Below are 12,183 nucleotides of genomic sequence, written 5' to 3'. Positions count from 1 at the left end.
GTAGGGTGAGGAATGTTTTAGGTACCTACTAGTGGTAGGGAATTCAAATTCGAATTTGAATTTAAGGTTTATTGAGTTTACACATATGTCTATGTGTGGTGTATGAAAAAATTTGGAGAGAGGATGAGTTTCGTCACAAATCGGCGATCATATCGGGCAAAACAAAATCGTGAAGAACACCATATTGGAAATAGATAGAGAATGCCTTTTTTAGTGTGGACCCTCCAAATAAATAATCTAATATTATTATATTATTATTATAAAAATTAATTCTTAAAAAAATTGTGTGGACCCACAACACTCTAAAATAAGAAGATGCCTTTTTTAGTGTTGTCAATTCATATATATTTTGGGGACTAAAGTAAAAAATATGCAAAATTTAGGGATCAAAATTGGCATGCAAAAAAAAGTTAAATGGCGATGGCATGATAATTTCGTTAATTCTAAATTTTTTTTAAAATTGGCATGCAAAAAAAAGTTAAATGGCGATGGCATGATAATTTCGTTAATTCTAAAATTTTTTTAACGGTTGCTATTTTATCGCGATAAAATTAAGATGTTTGAAAAAGTTTAGGAACAATAAAAAAAATGGTGGAAAGTTTGGGAAGCACTATACAATTAATCCTAAAAAAAATTCTAAAAAAATTTGTGGGCCACACAACCCTCTAAAAAAGGGGAGGTCAACTAGATGAAATTTTAATTTTGTTATCTTGAATATTAAAAAATAGAATTTTTCTATACGATAAAATTTATACTTGATGTAGAAAAAAAATAGATAGAGAATAGGATCAAATGGAGTGACAAGGCTTTTGTACAGATCTACTAAACAATCAGTAAGATTAGTATTTTCTCGACTTTGAAGGCTCGATTTACAAGATAACAACCTCCATACAAAGAGAAATGAAATGATCAACTTTCTTGGCATTGTAATGTATGTATGAAGTAGCAAATAGAATCAATGAGAAAAACATAATTTTTTCTAAAATCCTGAGAAACATAATATAGTACAATGATAACCAAAAGCAGAGCGTATGGTGTGCGGCACATATCAACACGAAAATCAAAAGTGCAAAAACGTTTCTGTAGTTCATACCCGTCTACAACGATTATCACAATTTCCAATATGGTGTTCTTCACAGCATTTAAAGCTGCAGCTTGTTCTTCAGGTTCTCGGGCATCTCTTGACACAATGTCTATTATCTTCCCACCATATTTAGGCTGCAGTTGAGATTAAAAGCAATGAGCAATGAAGATCGCTTTGCTCTTTAGTATGAAACATAGAATATGGAACTTTTGATTGAACGACATAATAATATATATGTATTAGAAATCATTTCAAGCTCCCCCATCTACAAATGCTGCTGCTTCTTGTTATTTTACTGGAAATCATGTCTATGTCAATTTCAAGCTGTTTGTCAATTAGGCAGTAGACAGCTTCTAGATCTTACATGCTGGTCAGTTTCATTTTCCTACTGATGGTATCTCTAGATTATGGTTCTTACTCCTTCCCACACAAATGGAAAGTGCATATGTAAAAGCTGCAAAATTAGTGATGTTTCAACTTTCAACGTAAGGCAAGTTGTCAAAACCAATAAGGATTGCCGCATTGACTTGTGATTATATCAATAGGACTGCTTATCTAAAGAAATATATAAAACACATGAAAACACACATGCTACCCCAAATACACTATTAGAAGAAGAGTAATCCCAAGTTACTCATAACTTATGCTAAGAAGTACAATTCAATGATCCAAAAAAGACTTTGCACTTGCAAATTTATCATAGAGAACAACCATCGGTATTTGGGGGAGAAAAACTAAAAAGTGGATCGTTCCTCGATCATTCTACTCTTGATTTTATGAAATTGATAATTGCTTGCTACATGCCATATATTGGCTAGAAATCTTGGTAATCTAGATCGCCTGTTTTCCTCTCCGTAATGACCCAGCAACTGCAGATGCCGACATAAAACTTGAACATATATTGTGATTTCTCTTTGCTCGGGAAATCAAAATACAAACCGAAAAGCAATCAAACAAATAAAAGTGCATGAAAACAAGTTTTTTTTAAAAAAAAGGAACACCTACAACTAGAATGTTCTTTTTCTTTTCTCCTTTTTTTTTTTTTTTAAAGAGAGAGAGAGAAAGAGACTAAGAGAGAGAGAAATACCTACAATTAGAATGTTGCTGAGAGAAGCTATCAATAATGCTATGGTGGCCAGAGCCAGCTTCCCTGCATCAGGTTTTGCCTGCAAGCAAAAAACTCAACTCCACAAATAAATAAATACATACGTACATACATACATGATACATACCCTGAACTACTAAAGAAGAACAGCAGAGAGAGAGCACAAACATACCAACCGCAGAACTCTACAGAATCCAACATTCCCCGGCTGCGGTTTACAGCGACAGTAGCAGAGTCAGCAACAATATTCATCAAATAGTTTTTGTTTTGTTTTTGTTTACTTGATAAGAAGGAAAAGCACCTGAATTTCATTGCCTTCTTCGAGATCCGACGACGGGCGGCTCGATTCCTGTGATGCAACTGCTATTAGCTACAGCTACAAATACACAGACTCTCTTTTTCTTTTTCTTTTTTGATTAAACAGGGATATACCCTATTTTAGAGGAGAAACATCGACGAAGGGGCGGTATGCCGAAGGGAGTAGAGAGCAAAAAGTGTCCCTAGAGGCTGATGCCGCAAAGGAGTGGCAGTACACAGGTAGGAAGGAAAAACGAAAATGACACAATAGGATAAAATCACACAGGAAAACAAATACACAGACTCTCTCTTCGACGGGGTAGAATTTATAAGCGAGCTAATAAATACCAAAGTTTCGTTCTAACCCTGTTGTCGACTTTAAACTAAAGCAATACGAGAGTGTCCCAGATACTTCCGCTATAATAGTTAACCATATTGCATGCATCTCATAGCACAATCCTTAATCAAACCAAAAAAAGAACATGGATTTTAAATCTTTTGTTCCTTTTGATTTCAGTAAATCCCTCAAAAACCTTTTATCAGATATAATGATTTTTGTGCTCATTTGAAGAAAGAATATAAGTGCGCACGTGAATTAAACATGGTCCAAGAATAAGTCTTATTAGGCACAAATTTTAACATAATAAATGAGAGCATGGGAATATACATGTACAAATACATACCTCATGATTGTTGAGCAGTAGAGGGGCCCGATTGCTTGTGGTGGCTGTTGTGATCCTCATATTTCTCCCCATTTCGATGTCAACTCCTTCTCTCTCTCTCTCTTTCTCTCCTTTACTTACCCAACAACAGAGATTGGATAAAATGCGACAAAAAACTGGGCGGCTAGGGAGAGTGTGGAGGAGTGGTTGGAGTTATTACGGATGGCGGTGAAAATTGATACAGACCGCCTAACCTATTGCTTATGTTGAAATGGATCCTTCAACATTATTTTTTAATAACCCACCATCCCTAGAACAAATTGTAAAGGACTTGATAGTTCGTATCTGGTATCCGAAATTCAAGTTCGAATTTCAGTTGATTCACATTTTCAGCTAAGTTTATTTCTAAATGAAATAAATGAAGCGGATAGTATGCTACTTATCTGACTATTTCTAAAAAAAAATTATTTTTTAATGAGTCTTTAAAAATTTTTAAATTTGAAAATAAGAAATCCTGCTAAATTTAATAACTTTATCAGCGACAGATGTTAATTATTGAAAATAAAAATTATTTGATTTGCCAGAGTTAAAAATTAATTAAAAAATTTAAGAAGGGGTATAACAATATGCCACATATTATTTACATATTTTTTAATTGAGTGTAAGTATTGTATCCCTCACGCTTGTTACGGACGAGATTTTTTGACCGTGACTATTGAAGATCCCCACGCACAGAATAATTAATGTGTGAGATTTATTTATATTTAATTTTGGATATATGAACAGTATTGATCGGAATATCTAATTGCCTGAGTATTTGGTTGGGGAAGAGAATATTGCGCGTGTTGGATGCCACCTCCTCGAGTGCACGGAGCATTTGGAGTACATGTTTGTCGTTGCAACATCACCAATATTCTTTGGATCAGTCCAAAACTCTTCTTAACACTTAGAATTAACTATTATAAAAGTGGCCTCTTTACCACCAATAACGTAGATCATATTTAATAAAGTTAATCATCAATTTGAATGTCTCACCATTAAAAAAAATTTAATAGCATGAAAATTTCTGAGACAAAGCCCGACAGGGCCATATAGGTAGGAAGGTTATGAAATTTGGTCCACAGGCAGAAAAGTTCAGATATCGTAAATCATGTTTAACAATGTCGATCATCAATTATGATGCCCCGTGCTTTGAAAGTATTAAAAATTGGCCGTAGCATTCACTAGCTCAAAAGAGACTCTAGCATGGACAAAAACCACCATCAATAAAGTACAACTCGAATTCTGCCTTTAGAATATCTCACTCCCTTCCAACCTGCTAGCAATTAATGTGCACCCTTACAGAAAAATTCTCACACAACAAGCGAATTCTCAGTGACAGTAACTGATTGATGGATACAAAAAGAAATAATCGCGGTGGCTTTGCCAGTAATCAACTACTACGTAGCTCATCGGCTTCAACTCGGGGTCCTTGCAGTTGTCTCTTTACGAGAGCCGTATAGATGCCATTTCGGCTGAGTAGTTCGTCATGGGTGCCCCTCTCTACTATCTGGCCATCGGAGACAACTTCTACACTATCCGCACTCTTCACGGTCGAAAGCCTGTGCGCTATCACGAGAACTGTCCTTCCTTTCATTAGAGATTCCATCGCATCCTGCAGAAGTATTAAATGGTTGCTTTAGCTTTGAAGGAGCAAGTAAGTGATCTCGGAGCAAGTAAGTGATCTCCACGAAAGTACATTATAAGTGATTTGCTTGAACAAGATCAAAGAAGAATAGACTCTATGATTTTTTAGCGTATGTTTAGCATTGTTTATGTTCTGCTCCTTTTTTTTTTTTCTTGGGTATATTCAAGTTCTATGCTATTAAAGGCGATAAGGAATGAATTTTTCTTTTGTTTTTTTCTGGCTATTTGTAAACTCAATCGTTTCTGTTAAGAAATTGAAGCGTTAATTTTTCCATTAATGGGCCTTACAAACAACCTAACAATAACCAGATTTTAAGATTACCTTTAAGAGCTTTTGAGAATATAGAACTTTAGGAAAAACAAAAGAAAAAAAATCTGTAAACAATGCCAAAGAAGCACTTAACTTCCTGGCAAAACAAAATGAAAAGGCAAATGATAAATTATACCTGGACCAGATACTCGCTTTCAGCATCCAAGGCACTCGTAGCCTCGTCCAAAAGAAGAACACATGGATTCATCAATAAAGCTCTTGCGATAGCTATGCGTTGTTTCTGTCCACCGGAAAGTCTTATCCCTCGCTCTCCAACGACGGTTTTATATTTGTCAGGGAATTTAGATACAAATTCATGTGCATTTGCCATTTTCTGCATCAAATATCCATAATTAGATATTATATCTTCATCTAAGGTTGCTTCTATCAGCATGCCAATACTTACAGCAACGTTCTCAATTTCAGCAGCACCGGCCTTGCCATTTAGTCCATAAGCAATATTCTCTTCAATGGAGCAGTTAAACAGGACAGGTTCTTGGCTTACTATGCTGACCTGAAATAGCATGACCAACAGTGCGAGACATCACAAAAAGCCATATCAACACCCCTGGAGGGAACTTTAAACAAATCTTCCCATAATAAACTCATGACCAATGTCTAACACTAGTGAAGCCATCATTTAGATTTAATTTTCCGATATTTTAAAGTGTACTGCATATTCTGTGCATAAAACCTATGAAATAACTTGAACAAGATATAGCTCTTATATCAAGATCACGATTAATTGTGTGATAAAACTGATAAAAGTTCGTTCTGAAGCATCTAAATTTCAGGACGTAAGGCGATGATACCTGTCTGTGGAGATATTGATGTGATATTTCAACCAATGATACTCCATTTAGCAAGATCTTCCCCTTTACCGGGTCATAAAACCGTTCAATCAAATGGGCAATGGTAGTCTGCAGAGAGCATGTATATTAATAATGTAAAACTTAGAACTGGAATAGACCAAAAACAATCTTTTCTGACTAATGAGGGGAAGAATCGATAGCTGTGTTTTGACAAGTAACAAATTACTTTTCCGCCACCACTTGGCCCAACAAGTGCAACCTTCGAACCCGGACTCAACTTTAATGTAATACCCTGCAATATAATGGCATCTTGTTAGAGATACTGGCAGTGTTCAGATATTCACTGTAACTTCACTAATAGAGAGTCAAAATTGAAAGCAGATATAGTCTCTTGGAATATTTGGATTGAGAGCAAAAAGATTTTTTTTTTTCTTCTATTGAAAAGAAAAAAGAATACAAAGAAGACAACCTCAGAGCCCCAGACATGTGACCAGTAAAAGATATTCACGTAGTTAAGAAAATAAGTAAATAACACATCTTAATTTGAACATTGTACCATTTAAAAGAAAAAAAGATGAAGTAAATAGAGACTTCCATTACGCATTAGGACATTATTAACGACAGTTACCTCAAGAACCATATGAGCTGGGCGAGAAGGATACGCAAACCACACGTCGTCCAGCTCAACTTCTCCGTTATGGCCACTACCAGCACAAGCCAACACAATAAACGATGAGAATGTTTATCAGCTATTAGACTGCTTAAAAGATGCTGGACCCACCGAGAATATAAGTGAACAACGGGTAACCCACATAGATGGACATTTATCTCCGGATTTTGGCATAGAGGAAACACGATCTAGAAATTGAAAAACTCTCCTGCTTGCCCCTGAAGCCTTCATGATTGTCGTGTACAATCCAAATAAGGAAGATATTGAGGAAGCAACTGCAGTATATGATTGGCAGATACAAGAATCATTCCTCAAAAATAGTAGTAAAGGATTTATCAAGATAAACTAAATGTGACCATTGAGGTTTCATTTATGGACATTTTTATAGACGCCAAAAATGAAGAGCAACAATCACATGCTGGATCCTCGTATGAAGAAGGGTTAAAAGTGAATTAGTCCCAAACTTTGATCCTGATTTCAATAGATTCTCAGATTTTGAATTGTGATGCAGTGGTAGAGATAAGGCATTCAAAGCAATACCTTGAAGGCTGTAAAGGATGAAGGACGTAAGAGCACCAGTTGTCATACAGCCTTTAATGGCTAAATAAGCTCCATATATCACCACACAGACCACTGGCAATGTAAATGCTGCATCCATACCTCCAGAGTAGAGACCAACAATTTTCTGCACAGGAAGAGTAAATTGAGAATGAAAACTTTAACATAGTATGACATCCATAAGAGAACACTTTAGCAGGCAAGGCCCACAGCTTGCTTAAGCCCAAGTTTCAATGTGTCATCAACTTTCTCGGAGTAGCATGAGTTTTGATGTTCCTCTTGCGCAAAGGACCTAACCGTGCGTATGGCTCCAAACGATTCCTGCATGAGTATTCAATATACAATTGTGGTTTAGTGTGTTAAGAGACGCCGAAAGGGAAGGTACATATAGTTACGATGGTAATCGCATATAAAAATCGAAAGTGGGATCTGAAGTACATATATCGGAGAAGTTCTCAATCTGTAACCAAAGATTTTGCAACTACCAAATATATAATCTCAACTCAGTGTAATGTGGAGATATGGTCGAAAAAAAATGCTAGAAACTGAGGCTGTCTGGAATGTAGAACCTACATAGTGCACATTTAAAAGGAACTACTGCTCATTTATAAAAGAAAACCTCAGCTATTGATGCCGCTACAGCTGCTGCAGCTTGAGTCTGATGTGAGAGTTCACGGAGATAGCGCCCAAACATACGCACACCAACTGCTATAGCAGGTACAACAAGAAGTACCAACACTGTTGAAGGAGAAATTATTAAAATTTTGCAGATAAAATTGAAAATTTCAGCAGTTTCTTCATGAAATTAAGGTTTCAGCAGTATCCTGGTCACATAATGAAAGATCAATTTCCTCTACAAAGGAATGAATTTTAACCATGTCATTAGCACTCACATGTTAATTTCCATGATGTTGCAAACATAAAACCAAGGCCAATCGACACAGTAGCAATGTTCCGCAAGGCTTCCGAGAGGTTGGTGGTTGCAGCATTCTTTATTACTTGTGTATCTACAGAAAGTCTACTTAGGAGCTCTCCAGTCATATTCACATCAAAAAATGCTATTTCCTAACAAATAGATCCAAAGTTTTTGTGATTCAGTGGGTAGATTTAGTAAACTTCAGACCATGATTGAAAAATCACGAGCCTTACCTGATTAATAAGATGGCTAAACAAGTCCTTTCTCAGTCGAGCAACTACTCTTTCGCTGGCAGAATTGAATAGCCAAGACCGCAGTGCAGTGCAAATTGATCTGAAGAAACGATAAATCAAATTAGTACTGGAATTTGTCAGAGCACCACACTATAGCTTCTATACAAATTCTTATTTAGAAAAAATGCAACATTGAGCAGAATCAACACAGAAAAGACAACAAAATATAGATGATAAGCCACAAAACAACAAAAAATATGTGCAGTATGAAAAACAATGTATCTGTAACAAATACCCAACAATAACTATCAGCACGATCTCTAATATGGTGTTTTTCACAGCATCTAAAGCTTCATCCTGCTCTTTGGGTTCTCGGAGATCTCTTGACACAATGTCTATTGTCTTGCCACCATACTTACGCTGCAGTTTAACAGAAAAATATAGAGATACTGTTACTTCGAGAAGTAGAAGAAAATCAACCAAAATAAAAGTACACGAAAGATCAGCGGAAGGAATACCTACAATTAAAGTGTTGCTTAGAGAAGCTATCAGTAATGCTACGGTGGCGACGACCAGCCTCCCGGCATAAGGTTTTGCCTGCAAGTAAAGACTCAAAGTCGATAAATAGGCGATAGCGTATGCACATGGATGCATCTACGTAGATGTGGACATGATCAAAGTTTCAAAATGAACAGCAAAGGGGCTGGCGACGCACCAGCGATAGAACTCTCCAAAATCTGATATTTGGTGGCTGAGTTTCACGGTGAAGAATGTCAGCGGGAACTTAATCAAACAGTTGCTAACTGGATAAATATAGAGAACAGAGTGCGAAGAAATACAGAACAGAATCAAGGCACCTGAACATCATTGCCTTCTTCGAGATCAGAGGAGGGTGCACGGCTTGATGATTCCTAAAATACAAACTGGTAAACATATGAAGCAAAACGGTGGAAGTAATATAGACAACAGGGCACTCCATACGCGAGAGTGAAAAAAGAGATTAGAGAAATTATTTGGAGAAACACTATATTCATATATCCCAACGGCTACTTCTTGCAGCAGAATTTTTTTTTTTTTGAGTAAACAGGGGTATACCCTATTTGGGTATTGCAGCAGAATTGGAAGCCCAAAAATTAGAGCTTTTGCATAATCTGATTGATATATATATATATAGAGAGAGAGAGAGACTAAGGCTACCTTATTCTTATGAGTATAAATTTTGTTGTACTTGTAAAAACACGACTTCCAAGTACAAAGTGAATGATCCGCCGGATGATCGAAGTGTTCGATCGGTTTCTAACAATCCGTTCTTAATTCCAACAAAAAAAACAATGCGAACTCCGAAAGGATTTTTTTTTAAAAAAAAAAGAAAAGAAAAAGAAAAAGAAAAAGAAAATCAAACCGAAACCATGCACCACTGCAACGAAATCGAAGAGGGAGTGCGAATGGGCGTGTACACGAATAGTTGTATCCATGTGGGCATNTTCTAACAATCCGTTCTTAATTCCAACAAAAAAAACAATGCGAACTCCGAAAGGATTTTTTTTTAAAAAAAAAAGAAAAGAAAAAGAAAAAGAAAAAGAAAATCAAACCGAAACCATGCACCACTGCAACGAAATCGAAGAGGGAGTGCGAATGGGCGTGTACACGAATAGTTGTATCCATGTGGGCATTCGTATGGCGATATATATATATATCTTTCTATTTCACTTTTCAACACAAATAAAATTTGTTTTTTAAAAAAAAAACTCTTTCTCTCTTTATCTCTCTCTCTCGGAGATGGGAGGGGAGGGGGCAACTGGGGATGGTGGAATCTCAATACACAGAGGGGAGGAGGTGATGAGTTGTCACGGAGCACAGAGAGAATCTTTTCAGGCTGCGTGAGAGAACACACAGAGAGAAATTCGAGGGGGCGGACACCTTTTGAGCCGTGAAAAGGACAAGCAGTACCTTTTGAGCCACGCAATCAACCATCCCGCGTTCACAATTTTATAGCTGGGGAGAGTACTACTAGTGTACTCGTAGCAACTAGCAAGGGGAGGGGAAAATAAAAGGTCAAAAAACGTACGAATGTGATCTGGATTTTTTTTTTTTTTTTTTGGGACTTGATCTTCAACTTTTATTAAGGCTTGCTTTTTATAATTATATACATATTTTTAGTTTGTGTCGTCTAAGCTGCTTGATGGCTTCTCCGTACCCGGGAATGAATTGGTTAATTACTGTTTCATTAAGATATATGTATATTGTAAATCTTTCTAGTTTCACAGGAAAATGTACCTGCATCAATTTTTGAACAGCTCAGTAAAAATACTGCAGCAAAGTAATTAAACTCTCCGTCTATTAGTTTTGTGGTTGCTCGGATTGCTGTGACGATATGCAAAATAAATGGGCTAAGGGTAATTGGCTGTTGGGGTTGCTCATGGGTTCGATAAATCAAATTACACTGCGACCAATGTTAAATTCACAATGGAGTTAATAATTAAAAATACCAATATTTGATCCCTACAGTGAATCAAAAAATGGTTAACATTTGAGCATCTTCTTAGAATTGATCAAATGGACTGATATTTATTCCAAAGAAAGGAGCATGAGGTTATTTAAAAAATAATAATAAATTCAACCCAAAATAACAATTTACAGCTAGCTCATGATCGATGCTGCTTATAAATAAAAAAGAAAGAAAAAAAAATTCCGTATAATGAGGTTTATATTCCTAATAAAGCCTCCCTCTTTTTTCTTTTTCTTTTTCTTTTTTTTCTTTTTTGGGGGGGGAGGGGGGTGGCGGAGGATCCCTCTCTTATATGTTGTTGTCTATGAAATGTTATTATTGTCAACAGGATTGAGGCCTTCTTGGAAGTTTCCACAAGAATTTATCAATTGCAAATCGCACGCAACTTATTCCTAGTTAGAAAACCAGTGTTTAGTTTGATATCAAAATAATATTTTTAATTTAGATCCTCTACAGTGAGATCATTATTTGAATTAAAAAAAAAAAGGACTTGAGAGTTACGCCAAATTATGTAATAAAAGTTCTCAACCAGATGTTACCTGAGGGAATGAGTGTCCAGGGGAAAGTGAATTCAAATATATTATCAAAAGCATAGTGCATGTTGTGAAATGTGAACTCATGATCTTCGATAGAATAAATGGTTTTCAAGTAAAAGTACGTCCATGTTATAGATGCTAATTAATCATTTAATATATAGGACAACATTCATTGACATTTGCAGAAACTATTTCTTAGATTCTAAGTAACATATTTTCCCAGTTAACTTGCAGCTTATGTATAATTAGTTATGTTGATAGTATATTAATCAATATATACCATGAGTTACTAGTGTAGATACTATGCTATCTCCCAGCGTTATCAGTGACATCACTTCCAACAGACACTAATTGGAGCTTATATATTTATGTGTAAAGTTTATTTTAAATTTTTTTCTGAACACGGTGAATGATATAATTACTCCAGCTTCTTGCCATGTTATAATTGATAGTGTTGGTGAAAGAAATTAAATTCAGTTTGCATGGCTGCTTGTTAATAAAAAAAAAAAAAACAAATAATTGGATTTATATAAATAAGTCTATAATATTTCTCAAAAAAATAAATAAGTCTATGATTAGAATTAAAAGATTACATAAAAGGGCCTAAGTCTATGATTTGCATGGCCATCTCATTTCGTGCCTGCGAAGTTCCATTCCGGTAGTCAATTTTTCTGGATAGAGGAAGGATCTCAGCTTACCGGCGGCAGAGATTAAAGAATAAGATACAGAATAAACTACGGATGGAGATGAGGTGCAGCAATATGCGGATGATTCGGTTGTGAAACAGCAGTCAGTCACAGTATAT

General features: G+C 35.9%; 2 protein-coding genes across 7 annotated transcripts; both read right to left on the bottom strand.

Moving 5' to 3' along the window:
- LOC109715236 (ABC transporter B family member 25-like) lies at positions 821 to 3,345 on the bottom strand. Of its 5 annotated transcripts, none has more exons than XM_020240148.1 (5): positions 3,170 to 3,343; positions 2,491 to 2,538; positions 2,362 to 2,397; positions 2,176 to 2,250; positions 821 to 1,218 (listed from the first exon to the last, which is right to left on the bottom strand). In XM_020240148.1, exons 1-5 carry the CDS (start codon positions 3,239 to 3,241, stop codon positions 910 to 912), a joined length of 540 nt encoding a protein of 179 aa, XP_020095737.1. In that variant the 5' UTR covers positions 3,242 to 3,343; the 3' UTR covers positions 821 to 909. The 5 variants fall into 5 exon arrangements, 4 of the variants coding, with proteins under 4 accessions (XP_020095737.1, XP_020095740.1, XP_020095738.1 ...); XR_002217554.1 differs by lacking the exon at positions 3,170 to 3,343 and adding an exon at positions 2,622 to 3,138 and having other exon boundaries at positions 956 to 1,218; positions 2,172 to 2,250; XM_020240151.1 differs by having other exon boundaries at positions 956 to 1,218; positions 2,172 to 2,250; positions 3,170 to 3,342.
- LOC109715234 (ABC transporter B family member 25-like) lies at positions 4,293 to 10,334 on the bottom strand. Of its 2 annotated transcripts, none has more exons than XM_020240144.1 (17): positions 10,284 to 10,334; positions 9,191 to 9,244; positions 9,049 to 9,084; positions 8,856 to 8,930; positions 8,629 to 8,753; positions 8,334 to 8,433; positions 8,078 to 8,249; positions 7,804 to 7,922; positions 7,395 to 7,505; positions 7,167 to 7,311; positions 6,769 to 6,901; positions 6,585 to 6,660; positions 6,183 to 6,248; positions 5,957 to 6,064; positions 5,551 to 5,658; positions 5,281 to 5,478; positions 4,293 to 4,802 (listed from the first exon to the last, which is right to left on the bottom strand). In XM_020240144.1, exons 1-17 carry the CDS (start codon positions 10,305 to 10,307, stop codon positions 4,581 to 4,583), a joined length of 1,872 nt encoding a protein of 623 aa, XP_020095733.1. In that variant the 5' UTR covers positions 10,308 to 10,334; the 3' UTR covers positions 4,293 to 4,580. The 2 variants fall into 2 exon arrangements, with proteins under 2 accessions (XP_020095733.1, XP_020095734.1); XM_020240145.1 differs by lacking the exon at positions 10,284 to 10,334 and adding an exon at positions 9,736 to 9,759.

Source organism: Ananas comosus, linkage group 9 (assembly GCF_001540865.1).
Source record: "Ananas comosus cultivar F153 linkage group 9, ASM154086v1, whole genome shotgun sequence".
Classification (NCBI taxonomy): domain Eukaryota; kingdom Viridiplantae; phylum Streptophyta; class Magnoliopsida; order Poales; family Bromeliaceae; genus Ananas; species Ananas comosus.
The sequence above is the reverse complement of the archived record's forward strand: the minus strand, read 5'-3'. Positions and strand labels throughout refer to the sequence as shown.